At 39.2% G+C, this 22304-nt stretch overlaps 2 protein-coding genes across 2 annotated transcripts in view; both read right to left on the bottom strand.

The window, feature by feature from the left end:
• nckap5l (NCK-associated protein 5-like) overlaps nt 1–4995 on the bottom strand; it is a 59224-nt gene extending 54229 nt beyond the window's left edge. Inside the window, exon 1 of the mRNA XM_055013203.1 lies at nt 4838–4995. The gene's annotated coding sequence lies outside the window, so the exon portion shown is untranslated. The remainder of the gene's footprint in view (nt 1–4837) is intronic.
• A 4516-nt stretch (nt 4996–9511) lies between these two features.
• On the bottom strand, nt 9512–22277 carry kansl2 (KAT8 regulatory NSL complex subunit 2). Its single transcript, XM_023295461.2, has 10 exons — nt 22176–22277; nt 20086–20343; nt 19741–19913; nt 18930–19044; nt 16120–16283; nt 15871–16034; nt 14781–14877; nt 12663–12916; nt 11253–11459; nt 9512–9784 (listed from the first exon to the last, which is right to left on the bottom strand). Exons 2-10 carry the CDS (start codon nt 20334–20336, stop codon nt 9707–9709), a joined length of 1503 nt encoding a protein of 500 aa, XP_023151229.2. The 5' UTR covers nt 20337–20343; nt 22176–22277; the 3' UTR covers nt 9512–9706.
• Between the last annotated feature and the right edge of the window lie 27 nt (nt 22278–22304).

The raw sequence follows: 22304 nt of genomic DNA, 5'->3' as shown, positions 1-22304 counted from the left end.
TATATGGTGTTTGTCTGCAACAGCCAATAACAACAAACTGCAACATGACATCAGCAGACAATCTGGAAGAGGCATGAAGCGAACGTCACTTCTTCTCAAATTAGGAAAAAGAAAAAGCCGCATGCAAACACCGAAAGATTCATCGAGCGGATCTTCAGCGAAACCTAAATATTTCACAGCCTGAATTCTGGCCATCGCTGCGAGACTGTAATTCAGAAACAATCCTTCCATCCTCATTTCTTCTGACCCGGAGCTTGGACTCGGCTCAGAAAGCGATGAGACAATGAAAACAGCATGAGCGGATGTCTGGCCTCCAACCAGCACATCGTTAAACATGCGTGTTTTTCTCCAACAACACAAAAAAGTGACTGTTTAAAAGCTAAACAGCGATTTCTTAGACGCTTTTTAATCTCATTTAATCTCCGACCGGGTCGACGACTTACTGAGATTACTGGCACATGTTTTATTGTCAGTAAATTCCTCACAAGGTGTAAACAAACAGGAAACAATCCACTCCTCGTGACCGGGATGCCATTCAGAAAATGTGGAGGGTATCGCATTCACTGAAAAGCAGCATTGTCAAAGCTGCAGATGAGTTCTGGCTGATGCAGCTACAACTGGAGAGAAAACCACAGAGATGTAATCTGCAAACGTTTTGATAACCAAATCACTTTAAAGCAGAAAAGGGGCCAGAAATTCTTTGGTTCCTGCTTTTGTCTTCTGTGAGCGCAAACCTAAAGTTTAGCAATTTAAGAAGAATTTTTCAGTATTTTACAATGTTCTGTTGATAAAACAGTCTTTGCTGAAGCCCTACCTATACTGACTAGGATGGTTTGATCTTTTTAGGCCAACAGTGTTTATGAGATCTTTTTTTTTTTTTTTTTAAATCATTGATATTTAACAAACAATCCACCTTCATGATGCTCCATCTTTGTGACCAAAATACATGCTAGTGTCATCAGAAAGTTCAGTCTGTGCCTACTAAAAACAAAAAACACTTTTAAATTTTGCCATCATGCATGATCTTCTCATCGAAGTAGTAAAAGGTGTCATGCATTACTTTGCCTTTTCTGTTACAGATTTGCTGGAGATCTAGAAAAAAAATATGAAAAATTTAGCAAAACTACTTCATCAAAACTGCACCTTTACATCAGCCTGATCGATATTAGCCAATTTAAGCTGTACCAAAACCAGAAATTGCATTATGGGGTTGTTTTTCTTAGTTGATCTTTAAGACATGCAGTCAAAAAGCAAAAACCATACATTAATTAATTTTGGCTGCTGTTCCCTGTAGTGTTCTTGTGCAGTGACACTCTACTCCCAGTGCTCCTGCCACATTTGAAACGCTCCCTAGAAGTTCTATTCTGGGTGTTTGAAGGTGGATATTCATGGTTTCACAGTGGAAATGAAACTTGAGCAAGCACCAAATTCAGTGTCAGGCTGATCCAACATGTTAAGGATCATCACTGGTGACAAGAGGCGGGTCTACAACTACGACCGAGACACCAAACAGCAGTGAAAAAGCCTGAAGTTTCATCAAAACCAAGAACATGATTGTGGTTTTGTCCTATGCTCACTGGGTTGTATACTGCAAATTCATCCCTCTGAGTCGGGCCGTTGACGTACAGTTTTAATGTAACGTCCTGAGGGGGGACATTTGCCGCAAACAACCTGAACTGTGGGGCTCGCCATCTTGCCAAACAACACCCACGCATTGAAAACGCAAAAGTTTATTTGCCCACAGTGACAAAATTGCCGCTCTCACCCGTCTTGCTCCACAGATTTGACTCGACTCTAGTTGTAAGCGTAGCCGTTTTGACACAGTTTAATAGATTCAGCAGATGCTCAGATAACAGGACTTCCAGGGAGTGTTGCAGGAGCACTGGGAGAAGAGTATCACTGCACAAGAAGACTAGTTTGAAGAGGAAGGCATCCAAAACAAGAAAACCACTCAGAGAGCACAGTACTCCGCCAAGGCTGTTCATTCCCCCATATGGCATTGTCAGAAATACAGCATGTTTTTTTTTTTTTTTTTAGAAATGCAGCATTTCTTGATTAGTTATTGATGATCAGAAATCACGGCAACATAGAATGTGACCATTTAATATAGATGCACCCACAAACAAAATGACCTTGCGCTGAGCACAGGTGTGTGTTATGCATGTGTACGTTATGTACAGGTACTGAATCGCGTGACCTAAATATGTAACGGGTGGCAGGAATTGATGAGACTCAGAAACACCCCCACAATTTAGTCAGTTGTTCCTTGTATCATTTCCAAAAGATAAGTCCTGATAAGTCCACAGCAGCCGATTTAGGTAGAATCGCAACCATGTGATCGTCAGCAGGCAGCTGATGTAGTGTTCACTTGTTGTCATGGTTACACTGACGCCATGCTGCTATCTCACAATAATACAGAAATCTTTAACAAATCCATGGATCCAGACTATAAGCTGCATCACTGCCAAAATATAATCACTTGGTCCTTGTGTCATTTCTGACCTTCCCTGAAAATTTCATCCAAATCCATAAGTCTGTTTTTCAATAATGTTGCGAACACACAACAAACCTACGCCGATAGTCACATTACTTCACTGCATTCTAGAGCTGGTCTGAATAGCAATTTTTGAGTTTCGAATATTTGGGCCCAATTAATGACGAATATCTGAATATTGGCATTTTCAAGAACTTTGATCTTTCTTCTCAGGGTGTTCATCGTCGGAGTCTGTCAGCGTTAGCATTAGCATGGATATCTCCGTCTTCGGCTTTTGTCCTCTGTTTACTAAGATGGGCGAAGTGAAGCATGACGTCAGAGTTGGTAGGTAGAAATCCAAGTATTCGGATCTCGAAATTAATATTCGGATACCACCACAATGACTGAATATTCGGATATTCAGGTCCAGCCCTATCGCATTCCTTGATCGAGTAATAAATCAGATATGATTTTTGTTTTTGAGTACGTCTCATAGATCAGATGTTTTCTCTTTTGTGTTCAGCTACAACCCAATCAGATATTTCTGATCTTATCGGACATAAAATACTTTTATGTGTCAGAAATTCCTTTCATTATAAAAGTGATTCATTATGAAAGAAAAATGTAAATATTTTGCTTTTAGTAAGAACATTATATGTCTGACATGCAACAGAAAGTGTTTTTTTGTCTCACATTTACTTATTTCTAGGTGAAAATCCAGAAACTATGAAGATATTAATATTTTTACTCTCAAAAACTGTGAAAATTCAGGTTCCAAATGGACAAGGATTTGTTTATACACTAATTCATAAAACGCACATGTTAAATTCAGATTTAAGGCAACAAACTTCAGTTAAATTTCCATTTGTTCAGCACTTTTTGCACAATACGAACATTGTTAAATATGTAATATCTCTGCTTGAGGCTAGCAGATTAAACCTATATTAGCCTCTACCAGTATAAACACCTGAATCTCCCACCTTGACATTAGCGTTTGAGATGCATTGTGGGTAACGTAGTCACCAACGAAGAATAAACCACAGAATAAATCACTCAAAAGCAGTGTTGATCCTGTTTGTTTTAAACTTCATTGTAAAACTCAAAGTATTTGAAACATCTTGACGTCGATTCCTCTCATTACAAACAGTTCCTCTGGAAACTAATCAGTGACAGAGTTTCAAACATGAGCTCATGGTTTCTGGAGGCCTTTGAGGATTTTTACATGATATATGGTGTTTTTCAGCATCAACTCTAACTAACTACATTTTTTGCTAAATTTCCGAGCAAATCTGTAATAGCAAAGGCAAAGTAAAGCACGTCTCCTTTCACTACTTTGGTGAAAAGGTCATGCATGATTAAAAGAACACAACACATGATGAAAATACAGCATTTCTGCCTCTTTAATGCGTTTTAGAAGACCTTTTTCCGTCACACAGATCAGATGTTTTTTCTTCTAAACTTTGTGTTCACATAGTTCTGATCTTATCGGACATAAAATACTTTTATGTGTCAGAGATTCCTCAGATTTCCTTATGATAGTGATTCATTATGAAAGAAAAATGTAAATATTCTGCTTTTAATAAGAATCTTTTCTGTTTGACAAGCAATAGTAAGTGTTTTTATATCACATCTACTTCTTTCTAGGTGAAAAATCCAGAAACTATGATAAGATATGGATATTTTTACTCTCAAAAACTGATGGACTATATAAAAATCTTCAAGTTTCAACCCTAAATTCACAGTTAAGGCAACAAACTTAAGTTAAATTTCTCTTTTTTCAGCATCTTTGTGCAAAGTAAGAAGCTATTTTTGTGTGGAAGGAGACTTTAAATCATCTGCAGACCAGAAATGCTCCAAACTTCTTCATTTTCTCATCTAAAACTGGGTGTTTTTCCTGCACTGCATCCTGCAGCAGAAACATCTAAAGCTGCTGCTGGAGGAGCATCAGTCTGGATCTCCTGCAACACAAACTGATGGATCCACTTCATTTTCGAGGCTCTGGCTTCCTCAGCTGACATGTATTCAGCTGGTCCGACTGGAGGTGGAAGGATCCGGGAAAATGTCGGGTTTTTTCTTGGGGACAGGGCCCGAAAAAAAGCCCCAAACCTGCATCGACACTGGTCCCCTCCGACACCGCCGCTCCGCCCTTTGCGTTCCCCGCAGAAAACGCACCACAACGCGGATTAAAACCCACAATAAAGCGGCACGGACACGTTTTTGTCCGCACATCCGCACTCGGCTCCACTTCCCCGGTGATGTTAAACAATGAACCAGCGTGCAGTGTCGGTATTCCTGCAGAAAAGCAGGCGGCCGAGCGGACATTTCAGCCCCAGAAAAACGCCTTAAGCGTCGTTTTGGACTCACCTCATTTGGTGTGGAGCTGCAGCAGTCGTGCCATGGTGGTTAGAGAGCACAATCTGGGAGCTTTTCCGCCTCAAACATCTATGAGAGGCTCATTTCTGCGGCTCCTCGCCTCCCTGCAGCGGATCTCTGTTTGGGTTGGAGGAAAAGTGATGTCATTGCATGAAATTGCATTACCCGCCCCAATTTTTTCCTTTTTTTTCTACGGCGGCTGTCCCACGCTGCCAAACATAACTTCAACATGTACTTAAAGAGCTGCAGCAACCTTAAATATATCCTCTGCTCACTGGAAATACTTCTGGAGGCAAAATGCATCAGAAAGTAGTTGATTTATTGTGAAAATAAGAGTGTCATGTTATTCTAACTGTCACCGGGTGGAGTTTGAAGGCAGTTTAACTCATAAAAAGGCATGAAATTGGAATAAATTAACCCACATGATAAACTCAGTGCAGTTTGAATATATGAGGCTGAACATTCCACTAGAAAGATGTGAAAATGTTATCTTTAGGGAAAATTGCGTCAATCTTTTGGTGCTAAATTTTAGCCACAGTCTCCATCTATGTGTTTATTTCAAACATTTGCTTAGAATATTCTGGTTTTATAAAAAAAAAAAGGTTTGTGCCATTTGTCCAAAATGGCAAAAAATCTGACCAAATTTTGTCCAAAATGGCACAAATGTATAATAAATGGCTGAAAAACTTGCCCAAAGTGACTTACAAATTGTTCAAACTAACCAAATTCTCCAGTGACTCAAAGATTTGATCAAAATGACGCAACTTAAGTCAAAATTACTTGAATCCGGTCCAAACTTGTTAAAAATGGCTCAAACATTCAAATAATTTTTTCCAAAATTACTTGAATCCCATCAAAAATTGCTCAAAACGTGTTCAAAATGGCTCAAAATCCTTTAAAAGTGGCTCAAAAAGTATTTTTCTACGGCGGCTGTCCCATGCTGCCAAACATAACTTCAACATGTCCTTGAGAAAAACTTGAAATATATCCTCTGAACACTGAAAATACTTCTGGAGGCAAAATGCATCAGAAAGTAGTTGATTTATTGTGAAAATAAGAGTGTCATGTTATTCTGTCACCGGGTGGAGTTTGAAACTCATAAAAATGCATTAAATTGGAATAAATTAACCCACATGATAAACTCAGTGCAGTATTTGAATATATGAGGCTGAACATTCCACTAGAAAGACCTGAAAATGTCATTTTTAATGAAAATTCCGTACATTTTTTGTGCAAAATTTTAGCCACTTTCTTCATCTAAACATTTGCCAGTCTGACCAAACATTGTCCAAAATGGCACAAATGTATAATAAATGGCTTACAAACTTGCCCAAAGTTTCCTAACTGGCCAAATTCTCCAATGGCTCAAAGATTTGATCAAAATGACACAACTTAAAAAATCAAAATTATTTGAATCCGGTTCAAAAATGGCCCAAACATATTAAAAATGGCTTAAAAAATTCTCCAAAACATCCCAAAAACTTGCCCAAAGTGACTTACAAGGTGTCCAAACTGACTAAATTCTCCAGTAGCTCAAAGATTTGATCAAAATGATGCAGTTTGTCAAAAATGGCTCAAAACTTTTGTTGAAAACTACTTGAATCTTGTCAAAAACTACTCAAAACATGTCCGAAATGGTTCAAAATCTTTAAAAAGTGTCTCAGCTGCCCCACACTGCCAAACATAACTTCAACAAATACTTTAAAAAAAAACTTTAAAATATCTTCTGAACACTGAAAATACTTCTGGAGAGGAAATGCATCAGAAAATAGTTTATTATGGAAATATGAATGTCATGTTATTCTAACTGTCACCAGGTGGAGTTTCAAGGCAGTTTAACTCATAAAAAAAGCATTAAATTGAAATATATTCCACTAGAAAGGTCTGAAAATATGATTTTTAATAAAAATTACTTCGATTTTAGGTACATCTTGGGATGACTTTTTGTGAAAATGAAACCTGAGTTACACATTTTAATGCCGCCAACTGTTTACAATCTAGTTTTGTGTTTGGAAAACAGTCGTTTAGACAAAAACTTCAGTTTTTACTCCAGCAGGAGTTTCTAAACTGTGTTTTAGTTTCTGATTTTATAGAAACCATCCACAGCTCAAAGGTTTGTGCCATTTGTCTAAAGAGCAAAAACATTTGCCCAAAATTACTTGAAATTGGTTCAAAATCATTCAAACTTTGCCCAAAATGGCACAAACTTATTATAATGGCTCAAAATTGTGCAACATATCCCAAAAACTTTCCTAAAGTGATTTACAAAGAGTCCAAACCAGCTAAATTCTACAATGGCTCAATTTTTTAATCTCACCAGGTGGAGTTTTAAGGCAGTTTAACTCATAAAAAATGCATGAAATTGGAATAAATTCCTCTAGAAAGACCTGAAAATGTCATTTTTAACACAAAAATTGCCTATTTTTTTTTGTGCTAAATTTTAGCCACAGTCTCCATCTATGTGTTTGTTTTAAACATTTGTTTCAGATGTTCTGGTTTTATTAAAAACAAGTTTGTGCCGTTTGTCCAAAATGGCAAAAAATTATACCAAACTTTGTCCAAAATGGCACAAATGTCTAATAAATGGCTCAACAACTTTCCCATTGTGACCTACAAAGTGTCCAAACTGACCAAATTCTCCAATGGCTCCAAGATTTGACCAAGTTTGTCAAAAATGGCTCAAAAATTTTGTCCAAAATGGTTTAAAATCTTTCTAAAGTGGCTCAAGCAGTATTTTTCTACAGCAGCTGTCCCATGCTGCCAAATGTAACTTCAACACATCCTTGAGAAAAACTTTAAATACATCCTCTCAACACTGAAAATACTTCTGGGGATTCAGATTCAGAAAACTATATTTGTACCCAGGAGGCAATTAAAAGGAGAGAAAAGGAGAGAAAATGCATCAGAAATAAGTTGATTTCTTGCGGGAATATGAGTGTCATGTTATTCTGTCACCAGGAGGCAGTTTTAAGGCAGCTTATGTCATTTAAAAAAACGGAAAAAAATTCCACTACAAAGGACTGAAAATGTCCCAAAAACTTGCCCAAAGTGACTTCCAAAGTGTCCAAACTGACCAAATCCTCCAGTGGAAAAAAAGATTTGATCAAAATGATGCAGTTTGTCAAAAATGGATCAAAACTTTGTCCAAAATTACTTGCATCTTGTCAAAAAATACTCAAAACTTGTCCAAAACGACTCAAGAACTTTAAAAGGTGGTTCAAAAAGTATTTATGGAACCCGAGTTACACTTTTTAATGCAGCTGGCTATTCACACTGTAGTTTTGTGTCTGGAAAACAGGAGTTTAAGAAGAAAAATTTGTTCCAAGTTTCCACATCTGACAGCAAATATTAGCCAGGTTCTACATCTATGTTTAATTCTAACATGATTTTATAATTCCAGAGCTGCAAGGTTTGTTCCATTTGTCCAAAATGATGGCAAACCTTTTAATTTACGGCTAAAAAGTTGTCCAAACTGTTCCAGAAACTTAACCAAAGTGACTAGAAAATTCTCCAATGGCTCAAAAACTCAATCAAAATGATGCAACTTGTGCAAAACGGCTAAAAGCCAGGACAAAAACCCACAGTGAGGCGGCATTTAGCCACTATGGCCCCCACCTGTGGAACAGCCTGCTGGAGAACCTCGGAACTGCAGAGACCGTCGATGTTTTGTTTTGGTTTTTTTTTAAGTTAATTTTTTTGGCTTTTTTTCAGCTTTATTGGATAGACGCAGTGAGAGAGAGACAGGAAACAGGGGAGAAGAGTCGGGGGAGACATGCAGCAAAGATCTGCCAGCGGGAATCGAACCCGGACCAGCTGCATCGGGGACCAGCCCTGTACATGGGTCAACTGCTCAATGCGTTCAGCTATACGGATGCCGCCTTTTTTTTTATACGGGCGCCCCAACCGTCGATGTTTTTAAAAGAAGGTTAAAGACGCACCTTTTTAATCAGGCTTTTAACTAACCTTTTAAATCTTTATGTTCTTATCATTTTCTATTTATTTTCTTATGTATTTTTACTCTTTTAACCTTTCACCTTTTTACTTATGTTACAGGTCTTTTATTCTATCTTGTAGTTTATAGACAAGTTCCCCAAACTGATATATTGTAGAAATATGTGTCATTTTTGAAATTATTACACAAACTGACACAAAAACTGGTCCAGGTGCAGTTTGTAGTTTAACTTATAAAAATGCAGTAACTGGGAATAAATTCACCCACTGGAGTGTAACAGATGAATGTGTGAGGCTGAATAATCCCCTAAAAAGGCCTGAAAATGTCATTTTAATGGAAATGACCTCAATTTTAAGCACAGTTCAGGATGATTTTTTGTGGAAATGAAGCATAAATAACACTTTTTAATGCAGCCAGGTTTAAAGTGTAGTTTTGTGGGAGTTTGGGGAGAAAAAAACATTAATTCCAACCCAAATATCTTCACTCCAACTAGTGTTGAGCTTTAACAGCAAGTTTTCACCACATACTACATCAATGTGTTTAATTCTAATATCATTTGATGATTTTCTGGTTTGAGAGCTGCACACTTGTCTTGTTTGCTGCCCTTCTAGCTCTTTGTTTTCCTAAATTCAGACCCATTTCTTGACTTGTCTTCATTTCAAACCACACAGGAAAGAAAAGAGGAATAAATAAATGAGTGTGGGCGTCTCCTGCTCATTCAACAGTGTTTTATTAGAACTGAATTTGCAATTATATTTACATTTTTCCTCCAAACATCAATGCTGTTGCTGTTTTATTCCACTGCGGCTACAGTATTTCCACAGGGGCCTCATCCGTACAACAAAACCAAGCTCCGATCGCAGGTTTCGTTCTAAAGTTTTGCAGTGAAAATCCTTCGTGGCGTTTGTTCATCTGGGAGCGTCGGCTGCAGCGGAGTCGGTGTCTTGGAGCGAACTATCGGTGGCGTCTTCTTCGCCTCCGACCACCTGACAGGAAGAAGTTCAGAGTAAATCTTGCTGCTTTGTTAAAAATAGTTTCCATCTAGTCTGACACATCACACATAAAAACAAGAAAAGCACTCAGAGCACAGAACTCCGCCAAGGCTGCTCCGTCGTATCACTTCTGACGGATGACATCTTGAAAAAATTTGTGGCAGAAATCACGGCAACATAGGATGTGGCCATTTAATATAGATGTACTCTTAAACAGACGAGATTAACATGTCGCGATCTTGGACTGTGTTGACCCATCCCACACAGTAAACAGTAACCTAGTCTGAGCTCGGCTGGTTTTCTTAAACAGACTGAACCGGGTCAGTTTGTTCGGTTAATTCACTAAAAGTCCTGCTTCTCTCAGCCGCCTTCATCAAACACCTCTCAGGTGGCGCTGCTAGACGACCTAAAGTATTTAACTCATACTTGTTTTACAGGATTGTCATTCCAGTTTTCCTTCTTTTCTCTGTCCTACTTTACACTCTGCTCCTCCTTTTATGAGGATTTCAAATGAAAATCATTTGTCCTGTGAAGAGAACTAATGTATTTAAGACGTATCTCAGGTACTCATATTGTCAATGAAACATATTTTTATTTCTCATGTTCATACAGATTCTTTTAAAATGACTCAAATAGAAATGTGAGTAGGGGTTAAACAAATTAAGCGGGTATCTTTCAAAATAATTTGTTTATTCAGAGTAAAAGTCCCTCTTTATGTTTCTGTAACAGTGTTTCTTTTCTGTGGGGTTTTTAACACAAAGAGGAACTTTTTTTTTTAAATAAAAAGAAACTCAAAGCATCATTTTAATTTTCTAATTTGCATCGAGTCAAATAATGTTGTTCCTCTTCTCTTACAGTGAAATCATGCCATGAAAGGTTCTATTATTGACCAGGTTGAAGAGGATAAATAGTTATACAATAGTTAAATAAACACTTTAACTCAAAATGATGCAACATTCAGGTTCATCTTTTTCTTCACTGCATTATTACACAGTTTGATAACTAATACTGTACAGTCTGGCAGGGATTGAACCAGGTTTTATTAGACCCATCTAGCTTATATCAGAACCGCCAACAAACAGACAGACTGCAGGGGTGCTTTTCCACTAGCACCTACTCCACTCTACTTGGTTTATGAGGGTTTCCATTAGGACATAGTACCTGATACCAGGTACTATTTTAGTACCTACTTGGCCAGAGTTCCAAGCGAGCTGAGTCGAGTGGTAAGCTCACTTTAAACAAACAAATATATATCTGAAAGTAACATTGTTGTCTCCTGGACACAGACAATAAGCTAGCTAGTTAGCCATCAATGCTAACTCTGTGGCCGGGCTGCCGTTACGACTCCACCCACGATGAGGTGGTACTCAACTGTAATGGAAAGCGACATAAACCGATTCGAGTTGAGTAGGTGCTAATGGAAAAGCGCCAAAAATGATGAAGTCTTTCATTAATTGTTAACCTGGTCATCCATGATGGCGTCCACATCCCTCTCTGACAGATCCTGTCCCGACGTGTCCAGGTCTACCTGGTCTGGATCGTCTCCGGTCAGGATGTCCATCGGAGCTTCTGCGATGGCTCTGATGGTTTGGTCCTCCAGGGCCAGAGCCGTGTCAAACTGTAGGGGGGACGGAGGACCCTGCATCCCGTCTCCTTCCACATCCAGGTCCTGTATAATATGGACAGACATGATATCTGAACCACAACATGACTTATGAAAGTTCACATTTACAGACACTGTTTCCTGTAGTAGTATGTAACGGGGCTAGCAGATGGATTTAATAGTAGTTTTGCTTTAATTGCTCATAATTAGATCCACTGTGACACATTTCTGTTGGTATTTTGCTTTGCTTTCACCCCACAAACAAACTGAGCCACAGGTGTGTTAGTCATCAAACACAGTAAAAGCCTTTTGCCTGCAGCCTTTTTACCTCACTGTGGCTGTTTCTGTTTGCAATATTCCTCCCGGCAATATTTAAAACAGAGCCGACAACCAAATACAGCAGAATGTGTCCATATCTGGTTGACTAGGTCTGTTTTGATCGAAGTAATGAGTCTCTGATTACTAAACGGAAAAAATTCCGCTTGTTCCAGAGTCTGGGTGCAGCTACAAAGAACCCTCAATCGACCTAGGTTTATATACACTACTGTTCAAAAGTTTGGGGTCACTTAGAAATGTCCTTATTTTTGAAAGAAAAGCATTTTTTCCCAATGAAGATAACATTAAATGAATCAGAAATCCAGTCTAGACATTGTTAATGTGGTAAATGACTATTGTAGCTGGAAACGGCTGATTTTTAATGGAATATCTCCATAGCAACCATCACTCCTGTGTTCTAATGCTACATTGTGTTAGCTAATGGTATTGAAAGGCTCATTGATGATTAGAAAACCCTTGTGCAGTTATGTTAGCACATGGATAAAAGTGTGAGTTTTCATGGAAAACATGAAATTGCCTGGGTGAGCCCAAACTTTTGAATGGTAGTGTATTTTTTTTTGTAGTTTACCAGAATATACTCTATTTCAATGCATGCAAAGATGTAACTCCAGCAGATGTGGCTTCAGTGAGGAAGATGTCCATTCTATGTCTGAGGTACAAACCAGCTGCTAGTCTGGTGTTATGTAATCGCTTTACATGGTGAAAACAGAGACCATGTGCAGCCAGACAGTGTAACCAGCATAGCTATCCTCTGCTGTAGTGGAAACTCCACTAAGACTCCTGGAAAAACCCTCTTTGGCTGACAGCTTCCACACCCGTTCAAACAAACCACCGAGGCAAACACATTACAGCAGCTGTGAAAGCAACTAAAACTAGCAGCGATTGTGTACAAGATGCTAAGTGAGCAACATGACGTGTTCTACTTCTACTCACATCGCTGAACTCCAGAGGAAGGCTCTCTGTGGGCTGAAGCTCTGCTGCACTCAGGTACATGTCTTTGCTTGCGGGGGTGAACTGCTCCTGTGGCGGAGGCTCCTGCTCCGGCTGGTACATGGGGGGAGGCAGGGTGAGGTGGAGGGGGCAGCGGGGGTCGTCGGACTGGCCCATGTGAACGGTGCGATCGCACGGGACGTCCTTCAGGCCCGGACACATTTTGAAAAGCACCTGGTTGCTGTCCTGATAGATGTCTGAGCTGGTTGTCAAGGAGAGTTACAGAAGACATTCACACAAACAAATGGAGCTGCGACCCCTGATTATTTTGAGTTGTTTGGTTTATATAGTGTAGGAAAATGTGTTTCCCAAAGCTCAAAATGACATCCTCAAATGTGCTGTTTTGTCCACAACCCAAAGCCATTCAGTTTACTGTTACAGAGGAGTATAGAAACTGAAAATATGTCTGTGTAGATTCTCAGTCATCCTGTTACTGGTATTCAGAAGAGAGCAACTGGAGTTCTCTTTTAGGTTTTTAAAGACATTTCACCTCTCAACCAAAAACTGAAGAAGCCTCTTGGGTGAGAGGCGAAACATCTTCAAGGACCTGAAAGAGAAGTCCAGCTGCTTTCTTCTGAAGCTCCTGAAAAACAGAAAATACTCAAATTTAAGGAAGCTGGAATCAGAGAAATTAGACTTTCTGGTGGGCGACTAATTTAACTACCAACAAATAATGAATTAGTTCTTTAATCTACACAAAGTTTGGGGTCACTCAGGTAATTTCATGTTTTCCATGAAAACTCCCACTTTTATCCATGTGCTAACATAACTGCACAAGGGTTTCCTAATCATCAATGAGCCTTTCAACACCATTAGCTAACATAAAATGTAGCATTAGAACACAGGAGTGATGGTTGCTGGAAATGTTCCTCTGTACCTCTATGGAGATATTCCATTAAAAATCAGCTGTTTCCAGCTACAATAGTCATTTACCACATTAACAATGTCTACACTGGATTTCTGATTAATTTAATGTTATCTTAATAGAAAAAAACAAACAGTTTTTCTTTCAAAAATAAGGACATTTCTAAGTGACCCCAAACTTTTGAATGGTTGTCTATGTTTGGTATCGTTGGCTTTTTTAATCGTCTTCAATCTGTTTTAAGATAAAGGTACTTTCTTAATCCCCAGAGGGGAAATTCAGGTGTCCAGCAGCCCACAGTGTGTGACATACATTCAGACTCATTCATACACAGTAAAAAAGATAAATAGTAACAAAGATAACAGGTTATCGTCTTTTACAGAATCTTATTGCTGCAAATTGTTTATTTTTTGGCAAATTATCGAATGAGACACATAGAATAAAGTGATTTAGATTGAATGTTTCTAAGTAAGCCCAAACTTTTGAACGGTAGTGTATATTAAGCACAAGAACAAAACAGAAAAAGAAAATTGTCCAATCTTAAAATGCTCCTAAATGCTATCATCTGGATATTGTGAGTAATGGGAAGCTTTAGCCTCACAGTTTGCCTAGTACAGTAGTCTTGCTGTAATTATTTCTAAACACAAAGCTGTTCCTGTTATGCCTGAGTGGTTTTGTACAGTGCGTTATTGATTTCTGTCTCAGCACAAATTCTTTGCAGGGTTTGTTCCAAATGCAACGCTGATGTCTGACCTCAGATTTAATCAGCATCCAGCTGAAATGGCATTTAGAGGAACACGAAAGTCTGTACTTGCAATAAAACTATTTTGTTCTTCTCCAAATAAATGAAAACGCAAAGTAAATCCTGCTGACTGGGAAATATGTAAAGCTCCTCTGGGTGATTTTAGGTTACAAAAGTGAAAGCAGGTGGTGAAGAGATTTTGTACCTTCCAACTGAACTGATTAGCCCCTTTGTAACTCTGGGAAAAATCAACAGACCACAGGAAGGAGTTTCTGTAGGCGCCCTTTGAAAGTAACAGCTACTGCAAGCTGCTGCTCTTGATTGGGGCCAAAATGAAGCGTTTAAATTAGCAGAGAGCTCCAGCTGAAATTTAACTCAAACAAAAGAAACGTTATCTAAATGTGGGGTTTTCTTGTATTGGAGCAGATTCTACTCAAACTGAAACTTCAGAGGATACGGGAGACACAGTGTCGGGCCATTGGCAGGCAGGGATTGGTGCATCGGATTCCCTCCACGAAGGAGATGCATTTTTCGTTCACTGTTCTTGTGTGTGGCTGCAAGAAAAAACAATGTTAGAAAACATCACGACACTAAACAGTAACACCTTCATAAACCAGAACCATCTTTAGGAACATTATCATTCCTGGTTTCCACAAAACTGTCAGAGAAACCAGCTGAAGAAAACCAAGTGAAGTTTCTGCCTGAAGAGCTTCATGTGATGAGTTCATAAATCTCAATTATACTCTGCTGCACTCAAAAATGTTAAACACGACGTCCACACCAGAAGTATGTAGGATCCTAATTTACTGTAGTAATCAACATACTTGAGGACCAGCAAAAAACAGAAAACAGAACACATTCTACTATGGAAATAAAAACTTTATGAGCTTTCATTATTGCTCAACATTCTTATTGTTACAGCTCTTTAAAACAACTTCTTCAAACCCATTTTTATAGACTTGGTTTTATATGATGTTGTCCTGTTATTTTGACTGCCTTTTATTGCTTTTATTTGTATATATTTATCTTGACATTTTGTGTTTTGCCTATTTTTTTTTTTGCATCATTTGCTTCACCAAGCTGTGTGGCTTTCTGTTTTTATGTTGCCTTTTAGATATTTTGCATTTGCTTTGTCTGTCAAAGAACTCTGTAAACTTTGTTTTAGAGATGTTATACAAATAAAGGTACAATAACAAACTACACAGGGGCCTTGAAATGAGACTGGAGGAAAAAAAACTAAACAAAGCAAGGGTCCTTGATCGACAACTCCTATTTTTTACTGAAAACTGTACGTGAGATCTGTGGATCATCTGAAGTGACCAGAACATTGGTACAACATAATGCTCTAAAGTTTAAAGCAATAGACATGATTCCTTGCATCCACACACACTGAGGTTGCATCAGAAGTTCAGACGTGGATATCACAAGAACAAGTAAGATAAACCTGAAACAAGTCTCTCCATCAGATACTAGTATGACAAAGAGAGGTAAACTAACTCTGACAGAAGTTTAAAGTCAAATGTTTACTTGCTGTCCTACTTCCTCACCTGTGGGACTCCTTCTGTGACCCCCTGCCTCCTCTCCCTGAGCTGTCGGTGCAGCAGAGCCTCCACACCGTACCGACGACGATACCGACGCAGAGCTTTCAGCTTCTTCAGATTCTCCCTCTCCTTCGTGGACAAACCTTCAGGCCCAGTCAGCAGGTTGCTCCCTGTCATAAACAAACAGATAATCACTGACGGATGCAGGAAAATTATTCTGGAAACACATTTAGCTGAGCAATTAGGTATGTTTACCTAAAGTTTCGTGTTCCACTTTGCGGTTATGCAGGTATCGGCGCTTCTTCTCCTTCAGCAGGTGCTGCAGGCGTTTGAACTGGTCGATGTACAGCGACTGGAGCCTGATGAGTTTTTCCCGAGTGATCAGCGCCACTTCCTCTGCTGTGTACACTCCTGCATGTCTGCAAATACACAGGAGTGGGAAAAAACACTCAGCTATTCTAAACTCTTCAAACAAGGTCCAACTAGTGTTCCCCCCAAACCTTCAAAGTCTTAAATCGAGGTCATTCATGTACAATTACATTCAATTCAATTCAATTTTATTTATATAGCACCAATTACAGTCAAATTGTCTCGAGACGCTTTACAGAACCCATATGCCTGAACCCCCAGAGCAGCCCTAAGGTGACAGTGGCAGGAAAACACCCTTTTAACAGGGAAAAAATCCTCGAGCAGAACCCGGCTCTAATGTGGGGGAACCATCTGCTGCTGGCCGGGAGGGTTGAGAGGGACAGAAGAGGTAGAGAGGTAGAGATAGAGGGGTAGAAGTAGAGATAGAGGGATACAGATAGGGGGTAGAAGTAGAAGGGTAGAGAGGTAGAAGGGTAGAGAGGAAGAGGGTTAGAGGGGTGGAGAGGGGGAGGGATGGGAGAAGGCGGGGTGGGGAACAAAGAACATATGGATACATTTATGATAAGCTAAATGATACAAAGTACAAGCAAACATTGAAATTGATTCATAGTTTACTGTTACGGTGTACGGCTCTGGCATTAAATATACTACATATATAGCTGGTAGTAAAATTCAAACAGTATGTAGATGAGCAAATCAAGTATAGTGAGGGTGATGCAGAGTAGACTGGTGGAAATGAGCAGCTGGAAGCAGTGGGCTGGAGGAAGGGCTGACGTACAATGTGTACTATACACTACCGTTCAAAAGTTTGGGGTTACTTAGAAATGTCCTTAATTCTGAAAGAAAAGCAGTTTTTTTAATGAAGATAATATTAAATGAATCATAAATCCAGTCTAGACATTGTTAATGTGGTAAATGACTATTCTAGCTGGAAACAGCTGATTTTTAATGGAATATCTCCATAGAGGTACAGAGGAACATTTCCAGCAACCATCACTCCTGTGTTCTAATGCTACATTGTGTTAGCTAATGGTGTTGAAAGGCTCATTGATGATTAGAAAACCCTTGTGCAGTTATGTTAGCACATGAATAAAAGTGTGAGTTTTCATGGAAAACATGAAATTACCTGGGTGACCCCAAACTTTTGAACGGCAGTGTAAGCTTAGTGCATGTTGTTTATGAAATTCGTACAATAAAATCTAAATAATTTGCAGTTTTTTTAGTAACAAGAAAATGATTTGCATTGTGTGCATGTGGGCTAAATTTAATTAAACTGCTTAACGTCACAGAGGAACAAAAGTGCTTTCACTAACATGTTAGACTTATTTTGAAGTACCAAATCTTTCTGCAGCCGTTTCATAAACACTTCCGACAGCTGTAGGAAGACTGTAACGCTCCTCTGTGAACTGTGAGACAATCCTGAATATTAATGGCACACCCAAAAATCTTGTGATTCTTTTGTTTTCCTACGGACGCTATCTTATTTGTCACAGTTCTGGCATGAACACACAACATACTTAAACCTGCTCAGAATTAGTGTGTGAAATGAGAAGGGACACAGTAATAGTTTCAAGAGTCTATCATAAAATAAAAAGCACATCTAGGTGAAGTATAGGTCTGCAGTGGGACCTTCAACCCACGCTGTGTTTTAAACTACTACAAACTGTTGTCAAGCCTCCAGCAGCAGCAACATGGGGCGCAGACTTGGAAGCAAAAGATCACAAAGCATTCTGGTTGTTGTAGGTTTAGACTTCTCCTACTACACAGGCTTTTATCTCTGTTACTGATAGTCAAAGACAATCAGTTTCACAAATAAACACACCTTTCTGCTACATAGATAGTCTAGTTTTATGACATGGCTTTTGCTCCGAAAGTAAAATTCCACTTTAAAGCAGATAATGAAGATCTGAGTGTTCAGCTAGAAGGTGAATACACTCATTGACACTACAATATATGTATAATATTAAATGACAATGCGGCTGCACAGTGGCTTGGTGGTTAGCACTTACGCCTTGCAGCTAGAAAATCCCCGGTTCTTGTCCCGGCTTTCCCAGGATCTTTCGGCACGGAGGTTGCATGTTCTCCCTGTGCATGCGTGGGTTTTCTATGGGTACTCTGGCTTCCTCCCCCCAAAAGGTTAATTGGTGATTCTGAATTGTCCGTAGGTATGAACGCGAGGGTGACTGTTTGTCTGTATTTGTAGCCCTGCGCTAAAATTGGTGACCTGTCCAGGGAGTCCACTGCCTTCACCCTAAGTCAGCTGGGATAGACTCCAGCCCCCCGTAACCCTAATGAGGATTGAGCGGTGTATAGATGATGGATTGATAAAATGAAAAGTTGAAAGACAACTGGATAAGTCAGCTTACATCAGCATCACTGGCTGATGTTAACATAAACCAGACTTATATCATCATCTCAAACCATGGCAAAATCTGCACAGCCATTTTTTGCACTGCTTGCATCTTGCACTTTCACAGTTACACTAATTCCTCTGGCCACTTTATGCTGCTGTTGAATATAGTGTCGTAATGCTGTATTAACTAATTTTCATTTTTCATCCTTGGATATATTGTACATATCATTGTTATTACTATTATCATAATGCACATGTTTAGTGCTGCTGTGAAATACATTGCTGCTGTAACCATGGAAATTTCCCCTGGCGTGGGGAGCAATGCAGGATTATCTTATCTTACTTCAGAGGGTCTTCGTGATCACTGTCAACGCTGTCAGCCTCACTGTCTGGGTCTCCTCTCCATGTCTGGTCCAGTACCAAAGGTCCCTGTTCCTCCTCACTCAGACTGTCCTCCTCTGCAAAGCGGAGCCGTAGTTCAACATTAAAATCACATTTATACACACATCTTAACATAATGCATACCCACAATCATGTACCAACACTCCAATACAGAAACCGCCCCAACAGCATCACTGCACATGAGACTAAAGAGCCCAAATTATACACAGTTACAGACTCATGATAGTATATTTGGTGGCTAATAGAACATGTTTACATGCTTTAATGTTCACAACACACATTTTTTTTCTTCAAACCATATATTACTGCAGAAACTCTTTCTGTTCAAGGTATCTCCCCTGAAAAGGCCAGTCTGCTCTGATTTATCAGCTTGCCTGACAAAAGCAAAGCAAGGTTGGTTGAATCACATAACCCTGGACCTTTGAGCAGAGAGATGCAGCCATAAAATAAGCAGATCTGGTGAGAAAACAATGGTGGACTGAAAGGAAGCTGCTTAATCTTTGTTTGTAAGCCAAACTTGCGCAAAAGTGCCACATGGTGACGTCAATAAGTAACAGAAGAAATGAGGAGTTTCAGGCAGGTAAGGAACTCACCTCTTTAGGTAACTTTGGGTTTTCTAAGTTTGCCTTTTACATGCACAAAAAGCTGCAACTAAAAGAAAGGGAAAACAACCCAAAAGCATAATATGGGCTCTTTAGCTTCACTGAGAGGTCTGCACTTCAGTATTTTCGGGTTAGAACACGGCAATTTACCAAGAACTCGGCTGCCTTCAGAGCGTCCTCCATCCGGGTTGTGTGTCTCTGCACGGTTGTATCCACTGAGCTGAGATAATAGAGTCTCTGGGGACGGACCGGAAGAAGCCTTTCTCATCTGAGCTCTGAGCGCCATGGCATTCCTGCGAGCATGTTCTGCACAGAACGTCACTCTACAGAACAGACAACAGGAAAAAGATGTCAGAGAGCTGCTATATCTAATATTTGTGCCTCTTGTCCTTCTGGGATTGAACTTATATATCGAGTCTTACAGTGAACTAGGTACAGGTTTAATAGGTTTATATTTAAAGCTCAAAGCAGATGAAACTTTGACTTTCCACCCACCCATCTTTCCTCTCGGCCTTTGGTGCAGCATTGGGGCAGCGTTTGCCATTCTTGGCAGAGACGTAGCTGCACTGCTTGTACGGTGCATTCTTGTCCTCCAGAATGTGTTTGATGCAGAACTCCAGACCCTCCAGACGGGGCTGAGAACATGGACGCAGGGTGAAGGAGCAGCCCTGGGGCTCCTGAGGTCGTGCCGTCTGGGTCACCCGGTTCCGGCTCGAGGGCAAAACGTGGATTCTTATCCTGTTCATTTCAAGTCTGAAACAAAATGAGCGTAAACAATTTGTCCATTAATCAGTTACTTCTATGATATAAAATCAATCAGCAGCTGTTTTATTTGCTTTCTAGCATAAAGTTTTAAAAACGGCACCGGTTACACCGTCAAAAGTGATGATCGTAAATGGAATCTCTGAATTGTACTTTCTTAGACAAAAAAGAAATTAAAGTATCACCTTATGCAAAGGGAAAACAGGAATCGTTATTTAAAGTATAATTTTAAACATGAAATATGAAAGGTAAAGCTACACTATTAAACATAACCAACAGTTTGCTTATCAGTTAGCTGACTGACACATGATATTTTTTAGAACTACCAATTACATCTTTGAGCAAAAAAATCTGGCAGTTTCAGCTTCTTCGAAGTGAGAATTTGTCACTTAAATTCTTGTAATGTATTATATTAAAACTGAAGAGCTGTTGTGCTGTGGGTCAAAAATATTGTCTTGGGCCTAAAGGAAAGCACAATGAATAATTTTATTACATTTTAGAGACAAAAACATCAACTGAGGCACAGGATCTGGAGACTCCTGCTATACTAGCAATGAGAGATGAAACGCTTAATCAACTAATGAATCATCAGAAAATGAATTCTACAGCTTTTTAGAGAATCAAGTAAAGACTTTAGCCAATGTCTGATATTTTCGAACACAGAATCCTTAGATTTTTTTTACTCCTGGTCATGGAAAACCATTTAAAATATGTGCAATGGAAAAATATAATGTCATTACCTGGCATTTTATAAACAAAATGTTTCCTAAAGACATTAAATATGTATGCTATAGCCATACTAACAGTCTGACAAGTCAACAAAGAGGAAATCAAAGAATTTTAAAGCAAAAACACCCCAAAATCCCTTGTGTAAGCATCTCAAACTATGTATTTTTAAAATCATGCATTTTCCTAAGCAAAAATGCAAACCTGCCTGTATTTCAGTACAAGTTTATTGTCAAATCTTAGACATTTGTGATATTAAACTTAAAAAAAAATACACAAATTTTGTGCAGCTGGTTGAAAAAAGTAAACTGAGATTATCACCAAAGACTATTATTCTGGGAAACACGAAAAGATTAATAAATTAATAGACATTTCATATGCTGGTGGATTTACAGTAACTACTAACATATATTACGATAGCAACATGACTGCAGTTTACACCAGAATAATACAGGTCTATATTTTACACATACACGTGGCTTATCTACCCATTTCAAAACAAATTGGGTCCGAAGATCAGGAATGTTAATATATACTGATACTATTCACACAACCCTAGCCACAATATCAGAATGTAAATATAAAATGCATTAAAAATCAGGAATAAAACAGTGGAAGCAATGCAGATTAGATCAGTATTATTGCTATTCATCGCTAACGTTAAATAAGCAGCAGCAGGTCAGGTTGCTTGTCAGTTACGACGTTCATCAATTTTACGACAAGTTTGGACATATTACGTACATCAACAACAAGCTAAATGTCAGAACTAATAAAGCTTTATACGTTTTAAGAAGAAAGTTTATTTTAATTTTAGATATAAACCTATAAAGGTATTTCTCCGCCTTGGTAAACTCTAACCGGGCGCCACGCCGAGCTTTAGCCCGCCTCTCTTTACTGCGTCACTCTTTCAGTTTACGGAGTCGCCATCTTTGTTTAGCCGTTGCTAACTGTAGCTAACCGCTAATTGTCCACAATTTGCAGCTAAATAAAGAGATTTGCTGCCTCATCAGAACACAGAGCCGTCTCTCTCGACATCACCGAAACACCTCAATGCCTGATCATGAGCACATCCTCGTTTTTTCTTGAAAACCGCTTACCTTCCTCTCACACGTCCGACCGAGTGCAACCTCTCGAAGCTAACTACGTCGATTTTCCTGCATCTCTGCTGACTGCCACAGCCACTGCGGACGAGAGCTAGTCCCGCCCAACGAGAGCTCTGATTGGTC

Source organism: Amphiprion ocellaris, chromosome 8 (assembly GCF_022539595.1).
Source record: "Amphiprion ocellaris isolate individual 3 ecotype Okinawa chromosome 8, ASM2253959v1, whole genome shotgun sequence".
NCBI lineage: Eukaryota > Metazoa > Chordata > Actinopteri > Pomacentridae > Amphiprion > Amphiprion ocellaris.
The sequence above is the reverse complement of the archived record's forward strand: the minus strand, read 5'-3'. Positions and strand labels throughout refer to the sequence as shown.